Source organism: Hylaeus volcanicus, unplaced genomic scaffold (assembly GCF_026283585.1).
Source record: "Hylaeus volcanicus isolate JK05 unplaced genomic scaffold, UHH_iyHylVolc1.0_haploid 12197, whole genome shotgun sequence".
Classification (NCBI taxonomy): domain Eukaryota; kingdom Metazoa; phylum Arthropoda; class Insecta; order Hymenoptera; family Colletidae; genus Hylaeus; species Hylaeus volcanicus.
The window spans coordinates 326246-341819 of NW_026533147.1; the positions used below are offsets into that span (position 1 = coordinate 326246).

The window sequence follows — 15574 nt, forward strand, 5'->3', positions numbered from 1 at the left end:
AATTTTTATCATTTTGATCTGAGTTAAAACCAACGATTTGTAAAGGTAATTCCTTTAGTGATAATGAAGCTATACTGGTCAAATGGTGAATTTGTTGTTGAAAACTTTCTAATGATTTTTTTATTTGACATATCCAAGATTCCAAATTTGCAGTCATATCTTTCAACTCCATATCGTCTTGTTTTATAAGCCGAAAAGAAGGCAAATTCAACTCAAAAAAAGTAACTATTTCCACGCACGGGGCAACACGCGTTACTACGAGTTTTACACATTCCAGTTCGCATTGAGCCGTAGTATTTCCATAGATACAAAGGCAAAGATTAGACTCGCGCTTGTAAACAAAACAAAATGAGCGCGAAAGTTCTTTGGATGATGTTAGTTTAAAACTATTTTTTAATGTATACAACAATTCAGTCATATGCACATTATCAGGTGGTGGAATAACAGAAACGTTTCGATTTTTTCCAATCTCTGCATCTATAAAAGACGAAGTAGGGAATCGGTAACCATGCTCTATGAATTGACTGCTTTCGTTGTTCTGCATCTGTGAAGAAAGCGTAGTGTTTAAATGCTCATCAAGAGTAGTTTGTAATGAAAAGTCGGTCTCCCATTGATGTGTTGCACAGGTCTATCAAAAAAAAAAAAAACGCATTCTAAAGACTGAACACATCAATACCGTACTTCTTCTAAATATTGCACAAAAGCAATATAAGTCAAATAAGGTAGTAACCGTAATAGTCCGTGGGAACCTAAAGACCCCATTGAGATGGCCGTTGCTATTTGGGAATCATATTCAACATTTCCTAGACGTAGCCAATTCAAGGTTTTTTTATGCAATGTTGAAAAAGAAATACACAATTTTCCATCAAAAGGGTCCACGTGTAGATGCGTGAGGTATTTTTTAAAAAAAATGCAGTCTAAACTGGTGAATTTTCTATTGTGTAATGTAGTAAAAGTATCTGATTCGTTCTTTAGATAGACCTCAATCATTTGACTTGATGTCGTTGAATGTGATTTAATAAACGACGCAACTGTGGCAAGCGTGAGAGTGGCAAGTAAACTTGCTGCGTGTCGAGTCCAAAGGGATAATTCAAGATGTTCGGCATTAAAATTTTTCATAAAGTGGTAGCTATGACAGTCCAGAAGAGCGTCGTACACATAAGAAGCATCAAACAATAAATTTTTCTTTATTACAGTACGAAGGGCATTCTTTTGTGTGTTTGAATTCTCATCAGCGCTAGTGTTGGTAACAAATTTTAATATTTCTAATAGTGGGGATACTGGCCACAAAATCAGTTTCCAGTCTCCACCGAGTACTTCAAAACCAATACGAAGAATGGATCCAGATCCAGATAATTCATAATGTTGTATACCTGACGTGACTGTTGATATTTTTTTTAGCATGGTGTAGCCATTGCTATAATCTTCCAAAAAGGAAGAGCTTAAGTAATGATTTGGATCAATTTCTTTTCTTAAAAGAGGAACCTCAAACAACAAACAAAGTAAGGGAGATAAAAGTCCCCCACAAGTTGGGTCAAAACACGGCACTATATAGAGATCTAACGCCTTGATAGTGACGTCAGCTATATTTTGCATATGAAAACAAGACAATTCTTTTTTTCCAATCTCCTTGAATGTCTTTATACACCCTGGATAAACTGAGGAAAAACTACATGCTCTTAAAGCTTGATCTCTTAAAAGCGTCAATATAAAGAAACCTGAAACCCATCGACCCAAACGAAAACACTCGAAAAAATAATCTGGAAAACGTTTTATTTCAGATTCTTTCACCAAATTCAATTCATTTGCAGTTTGGATTTTTTTATTATTTGTACCATTTTCCCCGAATTCACCATATATACCGTCTGGATGAAATCTAACATTATTATCTGCCTCCTTGTTGTCAAATAAGTTGTTATTGTCTAAATTTTCATTTATTAAGCTATCTTCACAACACAACAATGAAATAAGAGATTCCTCAAGGGATTTCATTTCATCATTGGAATTTTGAATGACTAGTGTGTCGTCTGTGCCATTTTCAACTATTTTGGCATTTAATTTCTTGTTCCATAGCTCTCGAAGCTTATTTTTGACTGCTTCCACTGCGAAATGATACCGCATTTCTATTAAACCAATAGCCTGGTCTAAAAAATTTTTGAAACCAGTATTCAAAAACGGTGACACTTCTATACCAAACGTTGTGGATCCGACTAATATTTTCGCCTCTATAACCTGAAACCTAATACAAACTTATAGCTTTCAAACAAAAAAAAAAAACAAGCGTTCTTCGCTAACCGTTGTAAATCGAAAATAGCATTAATAGAAAACTCATTTGGTACAACCAAAAATATCATTCCATTTTTTAAAACAAATTGCATTTTTTTTTTGGGACATTTGGACAAAGCCCACATGGTCGTTACCTCAACTTTAATACGACGTTCTAAGGCCAATCGTTCTTTTTCTGAAACGGTAAAAAAAAATTAAAAGATAATTTACTTTAAAAAAAAAAAAATTTACCATCCAAAGCCAGTCCTATCGATGTTTCCACCTCTCCAACCTGTTTAACGACTTCTTCTAACAATTTCGGGAGTCTTCTGTAATTTCCTTTTCCACAAAGAATATCAATAGAAACGTCAATGGCATAGGGAGGGCACGGAGGTTCTCCCCAACCGTGAGGAGGCCATTGAATAGAGTTGAATTGCTTGAAAAATATTTAATGAAATCGCAGAACAAACAACGTATGAAATGGCGCAACTGTGCGATTTCAAAATACCTGCCCAAATTTTCGGAAAATTTCCTGATTCTCATAATACTTTGAAGCTGTTTCTAAAGTATGATTCATTATTAACTGAAATTTTGGCTTTTCCACAATATTTATTAGCACTAATCCTTTTAAAATCAATTCGCGACAATTTCGAATAAGTTGCCAAAAAAAAAAACATAAATCTGCTTTTTCTATAATTCGCGAACCATTTGATTCGGTGTTTTCCACCGAATCATTCGTGTGATTTGGTGATAGCCTCCCATCATACTCATTTTTAGAAAGCATTGGACCCCAAGCATCAAAGTTAGTATCAAGGAGCTTGGGATTATTTAAAGTTTCATGAACTTGCTGAGCTATGCGGAGGAGAAGTCGTGCGAAATTTTTTAACTGACAATCTTCCGCAAAAACCTCTTTGTCTGCGTAACCTAACGCACTCATTCGCTACGTTTCACCCATTCAAATAATTTCGAAAAAAATTAAAGTTCAATGGGTCTAAAAAACTACTGGTTGTACGTCTGTACCATCAAAGCTTAGTCAAAACTTACCAGAAAAGGAGATGGGCATAGTTGAAGAAAGCTTGTTCATGCTTTAATATGTTAATTATTTTTTAAGAAATGATTGGATTCCCCTATGTATCTTAAATAAAAAATTTTATCTTGATTTATCTGTATTTTAGAAATGAATGTATCATAAATCATGTGTACGATGAATACAATTTTGCTTTCATAGTTGAACATCAAAAATTTTACTAACTCACCCACATTTATGTCACTATTCGACATCAAACGTCTAGGTAGAAAATATGTAGCTTTTGTCTTATACTTAAATTGTTTTACTAACATTAAAACCAAAACTACTAACAGTTATTAAATCATGTCAATAAATTACTTGGAGCACGTTTAAAAAAATTATACTAACAATGTAATCAATAACTAAAATTCTTTTAGTCAATTTCAAGTTTACTGCGATAAACCCAATGACATTAGGAAAGGATGGTACTAAATCTGACAGGCTCAACTTTATAGCAAAGGTCTTTCGAGTATTTATAGACAGTATACATTTCATTCATATTTACAGGACGTTGTTAAACCACCCATGCATCAAAGTTGAATGTTTTCTTGGTTTATACCCGTTAAAGTAATTTTTCGGCGAACTCGTCCAAGGGAGCTTTTAACTTCTTTCTCCTTTTTCACTACCATGAATCCCTAAATATAATTAAACAATAATAAATTACTTTAGCCTTTTTTGTAAAATGTATTGTCGTGAAAATCAAATAATGTTTTATAATTATTTTTGTTTTCTATTTTTATATTACAACAAGTCAACTTTATAGTTTACTACAAAAACAACAACTATTGTAAAACAGACAATTAATAACTAGAATTGCAACGTACTTCATCAGTGGTAATCGAATCACGATTACTGTTTATAAATGCCTTGGAAAATCGTACAGGTGCCTCTACATATTCATCAGCCTTAAAAATACATACGATTTGTTTTTTACATATAGACTAAAAGCATACAAGATCAATGTGTTGCTCATTTTTCTTCTTTTCACAAGCTGCAACAAGCCGACGTCCTAAATGGGAAGCGTACGCATCGAAATCTGTTATATCAATATCAAGTGTAGCAGATCCTGCACGCCGCGTAGTAAGCATTTCTGTACGCCCTGATTTTTTATCAGTGCAAATGTATGATCGATTGAAGGATGTTTTCTGTTCTTCAGGCGTAGCAAGTCGTCTTCGATAAGTTTTCGATGTTCTGAAACTAGGTAACATCTTACTGCAATAAATGTCCTCACTATTATTTAGGCATTCATCTATAGATGTAACAATTTTATGATTGACTTTTTTTTTAATTGAATGGGCTGGGCGATCCACATGATGCTGTAGAATTTTGTTTTGTTGTTCAACCTCTTGCGTACTTGTATTAAGACCATGGCAATGACGTAAAGAAAGTTCCATGTCGGCAGATATTAAATTGTTATTATTATTTTCAGTAGATAAAGAAATTATCTTTTTTGAGCTCGACTGATTATACGGGTATCCATGGAAAATCTCAGTAATGCGAGAGGATTGGAGTCCTGCGAAACCCGAGGCCTCCACGCTTTGTTTAGTATAGACAGCTTGCATTAAAACAAAATTTTTAAAATTTTTGTTAAATTAATTTATGGCTTTTTTGCACGCTTAAAGTTTTAATTTTAAAGTTTTTGTTAACGAGTTGTTAACTCCCAAAATTTAACGGTATAAGGTTTCTTTTTTAAAGGCTTATAAAATTAAATTTTTTAAATTCGCATTTTCATATTGTGTACTTATTCAATTAATAAGGCTTATATCCGTATATATATTCTGCTTATGCAATGGAGAATTATTCCACATACTAGATCCACAATTACTAAGAAAGTACGATCGATTAAACAAATCTATTTAAAAATTTATTTTGATACCATATAGGTAAAACATTCATGTGCTACAAAGCATCGTTGTATTACTTGAAAATTTAATTGCATGGCATTTTTTTTAGAAAAAACAGTTTTAATGAGTCTGTGATGTATGTAAACATCTTAACTTTTTTTCGCTTAAGGTAAACCGTGATAAATTTCTTTTTAATTGTTAAGGAAAAATGCAAAACATGAGTATAGTTTTTTCTAATTCGTTAAAAAAAAGTATTTTAAAGAAAAACAAAAATTGCTTTTTAAATTTTTTTTAAAAGAAGAAAAAGTACTTCGTAAAAAGAAAATAAGCTAATACCTGCAATAAGTGTCATTGAGTATTTTCAAGATTTGTTACACTGTTTAATTCGTAAAGCTGTATAATAGGCAGCAAAATATTGCGACTCGTCGTTCGAGTACCCTTCGTTTTCATAATATTTACGCAGCTGTTCGAAAATTTCACCTTCTTCTTCTTGCATTCGTTTACAAAAAACACGTCGGTTTTCTTCTTCATTTAAGGCTTCTTTAGCGTTTAAATTGTAATTTTGAGCCAAAATGTCATTAGTTTTAACGTTGGTATCGTTAACACTAGTTTTATTTTGTTTTCCGACACTTGGGACTGTTAGATGTTTTTCTGTTTTGTTTTGTTCACGTTTTCTCTTTTGGACTGTTTCATGGAGTGCTTCCTTGATTTTCATTACGGTTATAGAAGTTGAATCTTAAAAGCAGATTGTCATAAATGAGAAAATTAGTGTATTATAATAGTAACAACTTGGTTACGTTCAATTTTTTTGTTATAAGCGATAGTTGCAGAACTCCCTACAAAACACTCAAGTATTTAAAATATAGAAAGTAATATTTTACCGATAATTTCTTTAAGTTGTGGAGAGTTTTCACAAAGGCTAGCAAATATTCTTATAAGCTTCGAAAATAATTTTTCATCCGCTTCAACTGATTTATTATCAGAGGGTAAAACAGCAAAGTTAATTGTTCCGTTTGTATAATTACAAGCGAAGCATTTAATTTTTTTTTTAGATACCCTAAATAATTATAAAACAAATTAAGTTAAACAAAAATTTAACAAAAATTAAACACAAATTAAACACTAATTAATAAAACTAAATACACCTAAGAGCCTGGCAAAGCGATTGATTCACTGTGCTCATCATAAAGCGAAACATTGTCAAATTATTCCAAATCTCCTTGTCCGAAAATTTGACGACGTAAATTGTTCCAAGGATTGCATCTCTAGGTAATCGAATACGCAAAGATTTTATAATTTTTTTTTTTTTTCCTTGTTTTGTTCTTATGCTTCCAATTGAATGGGATAATTTTTTTTTTGTTGGTGTAGTTTTCCGAGACTTTTGATCTCCTTTGACAAAAGAATCAATTCCTTTTTTCACATTTTCTGTGCTTTTTACAGTAATTTTAGTGGCATCATTATCAAATGATTTTTTCCCCACGTCATTAGGACGTTGTCCCAAGCGTTGAATTCTTACATTGTCATTTGCGTTCTTTATTTCGATTTCTGTTTCTAATCTTTTTCTGTACGTCCTATTGAACATTTCCATAGTGTGTAAAGCCCCGTTTTTCTATTGTAACAAAATAAAAGAAAATTTATACATAGCATAAAATTACCCTCAGATTCAATTCATAGAACGCCTGCCTCTCACGACGAGAAATATTATAAATTAAGAGAATCATTACATAAACGCTTGTCAAACCCAGCGGCAATTGGTTTACTTGTACGGCCAAGGTAAATGTTGTAGAACTAATATATATAATAAGAAAATAACTTAAAACAATTCTTTTTTCAAAACTTACTTTGACATCATATCAATGAATGAACAACGATGGACAAATGAATCTGCAACTTTTCTTGTATTCGTAGTATTAAGATGCAAAGTAAAGCTTTTTAATCTAAACTTAAAGTAATGGATTATATTAAAATAATTATACATGTACAGAAATATAACATAAAATATTTAGTACCGAAAAGTTGGGGGAAGTTTTTGATATAAAATTTGTCTCCACTTTTTATGCTTATTCTCTATACTAAAATGTTCCGATAAATCTGCGATGTCTTTTTCATGGATTAATTTGAGACCATAAACTAAGAAATTTTCTAACGCCACGTCATCGTTCCAACGTGTTTGCATATTACGCGATCTTCTATATTGTGAAAAGGATTTGCGACAATTTAATTTAATCTGACAGAAAAAACATTCAGTATCCAAGAACAAAGCATAAAGACTTACAAGGTCAACAGTCTGTTGTAAATCCCTATGATATTGCACCATACAATAGTTACCACCTCGAGGGAAACACGTCTTAATGTTGAATTTTCCAGAAAAAAACTGGTACCAATAATCCTAATATATACGGGTCGAGAAACTCTTATAAAAAAAAGTCGCATACCGTACTCCAAACATCAAACCAAATAAAGTTTGGATTAGGATCTTGCTTGTTCACCCATATATTGTGATGATTAAACATCATGTCGAGTGATCTGTAAGGCATCTTCACGTATCCGTCCAGCGGTCGTCCTAAATCGTCTGCTTTTCTTGAAAAATGATTTAATCGACAATGGTCATTTAATGCATTAATAAAGGATGTTAGTTACTCAGTTTCAGGAGTAAATTCAGCATCAATGAAATTTGTTTTATTCACTTGAATTTTTTGAACTATTTTTGTGACGTTTGTTATTCCCTACAACTTTGTCAATAATGTTCAATACACTTTCAAAAACAAACTTGCCTTTATTTTATCGACAATAGACGTTGGGTTATCTGTCCTTTTTTCAAATGTCTTGTTCATATTTTTCATGATACTAAATTTTCGATAATTAAGATGGAATTACTTATATAACTAACGTTTGAAACACATGTCGATGCATGAATCTATTATTGAGGGTATATGATGCATTCGTTGTTGTTTCCCAAAACCTTACATAATCGCATACAGTTATTTTACTTTAGGAAATAGTGTAAATAGTAATTGGAGACTAACTTGACATATCCATAAGATCCAGAGGTGGACTCACATAGGTGAAAAGTACAAACCCAAATGTGATGACTCGTATCCCAAAGCGACCCTAAACATACAAAAGCAAGTTCTCCTAAACCTGAAACTCATCATGACATGATAGATTATACATTTACAAGTTAAACATTATTGTCTACCAATGAGAAATGAAGCATGTAGTAAGGCGTGATCAAATATACTACCACACCTTGCATTCAAGGTAAACGCAGGCGTCGCCCACACTCTGAGTGATGCTGGAATAATTGATGCAATAAAAATACATATACCTGGTTAAATTGACTTTTTCGCTAGGTTTTCCAAATGTGAGGGTATCATTTGACCTAAAAAATGAAAAGCAACCTTTTTTAAACCTTTCTTTTTTAAATGCACTGATAGAATGTGTTTCATGCAGATTCAAAATTCGCATATTTTTTTCACAATTTCCATTTTATAAATTAAAAGCAATTATTATTTTCCTATTTATCTTTAACTTCACCACTTACTGCAGAAGATCAGATGGTTTTTTTCTTTGTTGGATGAATTTAAGACAATGAATGTAGTGGGCAACATAGTAACAATTATCAATCTTTTTTGGTGGGACAACTTTACCTTGAACGTATAAGTCTAGATAATTATGTTGTTTCTCAAAAATTTTTTAACTTACCCACGAAAGAACAAATAAATTGGGGAGCCAGTTTCTGATCTAGTGTATAGCAATAGTAGTATCTTGTATATGGTTCTAACATAGAAGCAGTTTTAATGCACTCGTCTTCAAATTTTAGCTCCAACTCGTCCATAGCAGAAAATAAAAACGGTGGAAGGCTGGAAAACTTTGGTTTATCTTTTCTAATAAGTAAAAAAATTGCATTTTTTTAAAAACAATTGTAGAAACACTTGTAACTACAGTTTAAAACGCGTATTTTTAAGAAGATCTGGTATTGTCCAGCATGAAAATGTCAAAGTAGAGAAACTTTGTGAAGGAAATGTAAGAGACAGTTTTCGTTTTAATTGAATTTTTCGGGTTCGGTCTCGTAGAACAGTACCTGTCTCACTTTAAGATGTCCGTAAAACATTGTCAACAATTATAACAATATAGTTGTACCCGTCTGTAAACGAAACGTATTCAAAAGGTCTTTCTAGTCCCTTTTCGTCATGATATAAATCGTAAAGAAGAAAGACGGTTCCTCCACAGTGTTCATTATATGTATCTCCTTTACTCCACGTATTTATTGAGATATGATTTTTAGTATTTTGCAACGACTCGTGGCTTTTTTCCCTACATGAATTAGATAAATCTAAAATAGAATACTTACTACACAACGACTAACTTAGAGTCGATGTATATTGGAAATATCAAAATACTATCAAACACTGGAGATTGACAGTCTGTAACAACTTGTGTGTAGCGAGTATCCGTGTCAAGAGTCACTTCGACATATGGATACACATTCTTCCTAATTATTTGATATGAGAAGAAAAATAGTGGAATTTTTTTTTAAAAACTAAGTCGACATTACAAATTTTCGGCGGTAAGAACTTTGTCAATATTTTGAATATGAACGAACAAATTGATGCACTGTAAATCAACATTTTCCGTTTCACCACTTTGCCTATATTGCGGTAATGACTTTATTGATATCTAAAAGAATTCATTGTTAATTTAAGCAATACTCATTAAATCAGAAACCTTTCCTTCTATAAAAGCATCATTATAGGATGAGTAGTAGTTATCTTGAATATCAGTGTCGAAATTATCAAGAAACCATGGTGGTAATCGCAGGGGAGCCTCAACATAGATTTGATCAATAATCCCTGTATTAAATCAAATTATGTACAATAAGTTTTAAAATTAACTTTACCTCTTAAATATATTTCGCTTAGTCCTACAACACGAAAAGAATTCGTTTGTAAATCATTGATTTCAACATAGAGCGTAGAAGTGGAAAGATCATATATTGTTCCTTTTTCATAAACATTAAAGATTCTTATTGTGTAGCGAAATAAGTTTACCGTGAAAGGTTGATGATCCAACTGTACTCCAATAAGGAAGAATTGTGTTGCGTAAATTTTGTGAAACAAGTCGTACTTTAGGATAACCAAATGATTTTTGTTTGAGTTTGAACATAATCCGGGGTATGCATTGAAGTAGTTGCGCGTCAGTTGTACTACTGATTTCTGTAACATTTTGATTTTCTGAAAGTATAATCGGTGCAGGTTTTTTAGCTAGAGGTTGATTATTCAACGTTGTGTTAGTCGGGGTCAGGCTGATATGAAACACACGATTATTGAAAAAAGGTATGAAAACAAAAAAAAGCCCATTTTACACATTAGTTCAATTTTAAAATTTTGCATTGACGCTTACTTTAATCCTTCATCATTTTTTTTTACGTCATTTTTCCTCCAGTCGCTGGTGTTGTTTTTGGTGGTGGTGTTACGTTTTTGTTTTTTTTGTAACTTTAATTCATGCTGATGCTGTTTTAACAAAAATTGTAACTCTCTACTAGTTTGAAAACCGTAAATTCTCCAATCAAAGAATTCTAGTTTAAAGTGGTAAATTTCCTAAAAAAATGTCAAAATGGATAAGAACACCTAATTTCTTTTTTTTACCTGAAAATAAAAATTGTACGTAAGTATTCTACAAAGTTTGTGTTCTCCTTTTACAGGTAAATTAAATTGAATTTCTTGCTGAATAGAACCATTGCAAACATCTACAAGTTTTTTTGATGATGTTGCCACTAATGTATTTAATGAGCGTGGCATATACTGCCAGAGCTGACAATCACAAGTAGTAGGATTTTACATTAAGAATATATTATCTATTACTTTTATATGAACGTCATCGGAATTGATGTCTTTATAAGACCCTTTGTACTCAAAACTGTTACGAAAATTTATATTTTTAGATCCCAAAATAGCGTCTTCGTCATATATAAGGTTGGTTCGTGCAATGTGTTTTATGTTACCAAGAGTATATAAGGATTTAACATTTTCATCTTTTACACGAACAATGCGTTGATTACCGATTTCCCACTCCAGAAAAAATTTAGATAACTTATAATCGGTTGATATCGTTTTTAATTTTAATACACTAATAATACATTTCCATTTTCTATTAATTCAAAAAATAAAATGAGAGGCTTTTTTCATATTCAATATTTCTAACCGCTTGGTATTGAAATACATATCCTCTTTCGATGTTAGGTTGGCTGTATCAGTAGATTTTAAAAACTCCTAGGAACATATGCAAGTTAGTTTTCAAGTCGTTTCAACATCAAAGGGTCACCTCTTTATATTGTTGTAGTGTATATTCTGGATATTCAACAACGTTTTTCAAATCAGGTACCACTAGTTTAATATCATCCACTGTTTTGTTTAATTGGTCAGAATTTTCATTTGTCGTCAAAGGAACATTTTCAACTTCTACCTATTTAGGGTTTATGCGAAAATATAATACTGTAATTTCAAACATTTGACTTTTGTTAAACGTTCACCTTTGGTTTAGGTTGCGATGCACTTGATTTAAGGTTTTCTTTTTGTTGTCCTTTAAATGGAGAAGAAATTCTCGAAAAATATTGTAATTTGGATAATGTTTCGAACATCTGTTGTAATAAAATCTTGTATGACTAAAATGTCATTAGATTTGAAAATTTGGCTTCACATTGTTGTGCATAAAACAACTGATTATTAGTTTTGTGTATTATAATTATTACTTGTGAAAAAGAAAAAAAAATGTTTGTCTCACTTTTTAAAGTGTTGTTATATTTAATTTTAATTTCTTTTTAAATTAAGACAAACTCAGAAAAGCAATTTTCTTCCAAAAAAAGTAGTACAAAATCATACATTATAAAAAAAAAAAAGGAGATTCGTTGTTGCCAAACATTTTATACACATAACATCTACATCTAGTTGCGCTGACGTTAAAAAAAAATGAATTCATCAGTGTTATGTTTGCGTGATTAAAAGTATCCTTTTTTATTACGCGAAACCCTCAAATTAATCGGAGGTTTCCTTATATTGTATTCATTTTGTGACTTTAAATCCTTCTTATTTTTATGTTTATTTACTCACAAAGAACATCTTTCTTTTCTTTAGATCAAAAATTTCGCATACACATAGAATTTTAATATATGTTTTTCACGATTTGTATTAATCCTTATCCGGAATAAAACGTCGTTGCTTATGATTTTTTCTTAAGGGTTCAATGAGTCTTATTTTGAAAACTCATGCAATACTATACAAATTTACATTGAGAAAAAAAAAAAAAAATTTCTACATGAAGTTTTGCTACAGTTAATTGAATGAAGGAGTTATTAAAAATTTTACTTTGTTTCCTTAACATTGAAAAATCTTCCGTTTGATTATAACGACAAAATTAAGTTGAGTGGATGAAATTGAGGACGGTTATCGAATTCATTGAACCACGTATCTATTCTTGAAGAAGATAATATTGAGATGTGTCTTGCATTGTGTTTTCTCTGTTGTACGTTTAGCAGGAAAAGAAAATTTTATGAATAAGATTTTAACCTACTAGAACAGTTTTAACTTACGTTAAGTTTTTTTTTTTTAACCTGTATTAAATTAAATGTTAGTGATATAGAAACAAATGGAATTAATTGTAGTTACCGTGTAGTTAATGTATTGAATTTGGAAGTATTATAAAGGTAAAATATAACCAAAAGTATAAAGGTAATGTAGACTAAAAGAATAAGCCTTACACAGTATACTACGAAAAAATTTGTTTGATAAAAATCTGTAAATTTCTTATATAATTGCTTAATTAAGTTATCGTCCGTAGCCTTTCGGTTTTTACATATAAGAATTTAAAATAAATGTGTTATATTAAACTCACGTTAATTGGGATGTGGACTATCTGAGAAGAAGTGGTAGAAAGTAAATTAAGAAAGTTATCGTTATCGTTGACTTCATTGTATGGGGAAAATTCATCAGTTCTGTATTTTTTATTTTAAATATTTAAATATATTATACACTAATAATTTCACTTACTTTAGACGAAATCCTATAATAGAATGGGATGGTTTGCTAACAAAAAAAACATTTACTTTTTGTAAAAATATATCTCCAAAAATCCAAGGTAACTCGTTAGGTCCAGATCGTATGTTGATTTGGCAGACTGCATTTAAGAAATCTAAATTTTTGAAAGCTGTGTTTTTGGATCTAGATTTTTCTAGTGTAGTGTTATAATGGGTGATACTATTGCCACTGATGCGTGTAACGTAGTCTTCAGGTGAAAAAATGATTTTGTAAAAGGATAGTTTGGAGTTGCGTTTATGAAACAATTGGTTACGAGAAAAAATGGTCGAAGGGATTTTCAATTCTAGTGAATTAAAATACGAGTAGGTTGAACAGGGGCATTGTAGTAGCTTGGTAATTGGATCTACCTACGAAAGAACAAATCAAAATATTGTTTTGAGCGTTTAAGAAAAATAAATAAAGTAAATATCGTTTGTTAGCAAAATAAAATGTAAGTGGACTTTCTAATCATTAACATTAAGTCTAGTATATAAGAAAAGGCTACCCAACAGAAACGTTGTAAATCAGTAGGAATTAAGGCAGATATAATCTCCTACACATCATAGTATGACAATGAGTCGAAATTTTATTGAGTTATTTAAAATTCACTGTGTAATGGTTCTCGGGTATGGCTATGAATGATGTACCGGAATCCACTATTCCAAATATAAAAAGATTCATGTACGCGTGGCTATTCAAATTATGGGTTTTATGCTTTTTTCTTTCATTATTAACTAGGGAAACAAAAGCTTTAAACGTCCAGGCATAAGGAGTTTTATTTACGACAGATGTCCATCTAGAAGATCAAATTTAACAATAAATGAATGAACAGGAAGCTACTGCTGTACAATAACATACGCGAATCCTTTGATTTGGTCAAAATATATTTTATTCGTATAAAAAATAATTTCGGAAATGCTTTTTGGATTTTTTGATAAATGAAATGCAAATTTAACTGCTTCACCTTTATTAACTTCAATTAATCTATTTAAATTCAGTGTATAAACATTGTATTATAAATTTGGATGTAACGGTGTTTACGAGTTACTTAGAAAATACTGAAGAATTATACCGTGAATCTTGTGATATTCCAAGGCCAATAACGCCATCAAATCTTACGCCTACGAGTAGATTGCAATAAAAACTTGTATATTTTTTCACTTGTCTTGAAACAGTTATACACGTCATGTATACAAAGTTAATCAATACCTTGTAAATTTTGTTCTTGGTTAACTAAAATAAATTGTTGGACGCCCAGCATTAAACGGCCAATACTCATGTTATCTTGTGCTAAGATCCCACTAACGGTTCCTTTACCATATGTGACACTAATGTTTACTCTGGGTTCTATAAATTTAAATGTAGTCGAGGCTCTTATAACGTAAATTCAAGTAATCAAAAAAAGAATAGATGTATTTACTATTAGGTTGTTAAAATGCCTACGTTTTATTAAAAGACGTAGTCGTTGAACACTTGGTCTGATTCTCATTACAATCAGGTGCTGAGACCCAAGTATGACTTGAACCCGTATCAAACATTATTCGTAATAATTGTGGAGGATGACCGATTTGCACCAAACCAAACTGTGCCGTAATGTATAAATTAGAATATTAACAGTCAATATGTTAAGCTTACGTATTGAATGTTTGCGAAATTTTCCAAGGGAAGGGAATTCATTACATGATTTAAAGTATTATAAGTATTATCTGTTATCATTCAATATTTGTTTTTTTAAAATGGAATTGCATGATTAAACGTTTTTCAATGAATTTTTTTTTCTTAGTTTGCTTAAATTTATATTATAGTATTATCAATTTTTACCTGATATAATGTGTTTGTCTTGAAAATAATATTGCTTTGTGTGTAATTTATTCTTATTGACATTTTCTAAAATGTTGCAGTTTTGTTATTGTGTTAAAAGGACAAAGAGACAAAAGAATAAAAAATGATTTATTACGTAGACTTAAAGATTGATTTTTCAGTTTACCTGCAAGAATATCATACACAGAATCATTGCTTTTTGACTTTTTTTTTAACGTCGCATTTGTAAAGGAAGTATTCTTATCAAAAGATTTTGCTTTATAATGTATAGTTGTATTTTGAAAAAGAAAATCATCGGAATCGTGAACGTGACGAGTTTCATTGGGTTTTAAAAATGAGCCCATTGTATATGTTGTATCTGACACCTAACCATGCTCAACTTGTGTTTCACAACAATAAAACTTCCTTACGTTAGTATTCATTATATGAGGAAACAAGGTCAAGGGAAATCTCCCCGAATGTATATGTTGGTGGTTGTGCTTGTGAGAATTATTAGCGCTTGT

At 31.2% G+C, this 15574-nt stretch overlaps 3 protein-coding genes across 8 annotated transcripts; all 3 read right to left on the reverse strand.

Moving 5' to 3' along the window:
• Window positions 1-8: 8 nt before the first annotated feature.
• On the reverse strand, window positions 9-5181 carry LOC128883104 (uncharacterized). Its single transcript, XM_054135114.1, has 8 exons — window positions 4288-5181; window positions 4159-4239; window positions 2774-3969; window positions 2518-2701; window positions 2296-2461; window positions 682-2239; window positions 240-628; window positions 9-18 (listed from the first exon to the last, which is right to left on the reverse strand). The coding sequence occupies exons 3-8, from the start codon at window positions 3200-3202 to the stop codon at window positions 9-11; spliced, it is 2736 nt and encodes a 911-aa protein (XP_053991089.1). The 5' UTR covers window positions 3203-3969; window positions 4159-4239; window positions 4288-5181.
• Window positions 5182-5367: 186 nt separating this feature from the next.
• Window positions 5368-11916, reverse strand: LOC128882864 (uncharacterized). 6 transcript variants are annotated; one of them, XM_054134646.1, is made up of 30 exons: window positions 11711-11916; window positions 11503-11643; window positions 11383-11450; window positions 11043-11328; window positions 10827-10991; window positions 10582-10778; window positions 10230-10483; window positions 10079-10180; window positions 9907-10031; window positions 9737-9858; window positions 9548-9673; window positions 9322-9495; window positions 9124-9270; window positions 8884-9065; window positions 8723-8828; window positions 8507-8560; window positions 8378-8463; window positions 8205-8319; window positions 8078-8140; window positions 7953-8025; window positions 7819-7904; window positions 7614-7758; window positions 7454-7567; window positions 7188-7405; window positions 7020-7115; window positions 6834-6966; window positions 6324-6787; window positions 6060-6235; window positions 5976-6014; window positions 5368-5913 (listed from the first exon to the last, which is right to left on the reverse strand). In XM_054134646.1, exons 1-30 carry the CDS (start codon window positions 11816-11818, stop codon window positions 5540-5542), a joined length of 4539 nt encoding a protein of 1512 aa, XP_053990621.1. In that variant the 5' UTR covers window positions 11819-11916; the 3' UTR covers window positions 5368-5539. The 6 variants fall into 6 exon arrangements, 5 of the variants coding, with proteins under 5 accessions (XP_053990621.1, XP_053990620.1, XP_053990622.1 ...); XM_054134645.1 differs by having other exon boundaries at window positions 8069-8140; XM_054134647.1 differs by having other exon boundaries at window positions 8069-8140; window positions 11503-11639; window positions 11711-11802.
• Window positions 11917-12396: 480 nt separating this feature from the next.
• Window positions 12397-14960, reverse strand: LOC128882926 (uncharacterized). Its single transcript, XM_054134775.1, has 12 exons — window positions 14886-14960; window positions 14694-14833; window positions 14460-14623; window positions 14299-14371; window positions 14109-14234; window positions 13860-14046; window positions 13756-13803; window positions 13224-13618; window positions 13069-13168; window positions 12843-13015; window positions 12767-12787; window positions 12397-12694 (listed from the first exon to the last, which is right to left on the reverse strand). The coding sequence occupies exons 1-12, from the start codon at window positions 14925-14927 to the stop codon at window positions 12646-12648; spliced, it is 1518 nt and encodes a 505-aa protein (XP_053990750.1). The 5' UTR covers window positions 14928-14960; the 3' UTR covers window positions 12397-12645.
• Window positions 14961-15574: the final 614 nt, after the last annotated feature.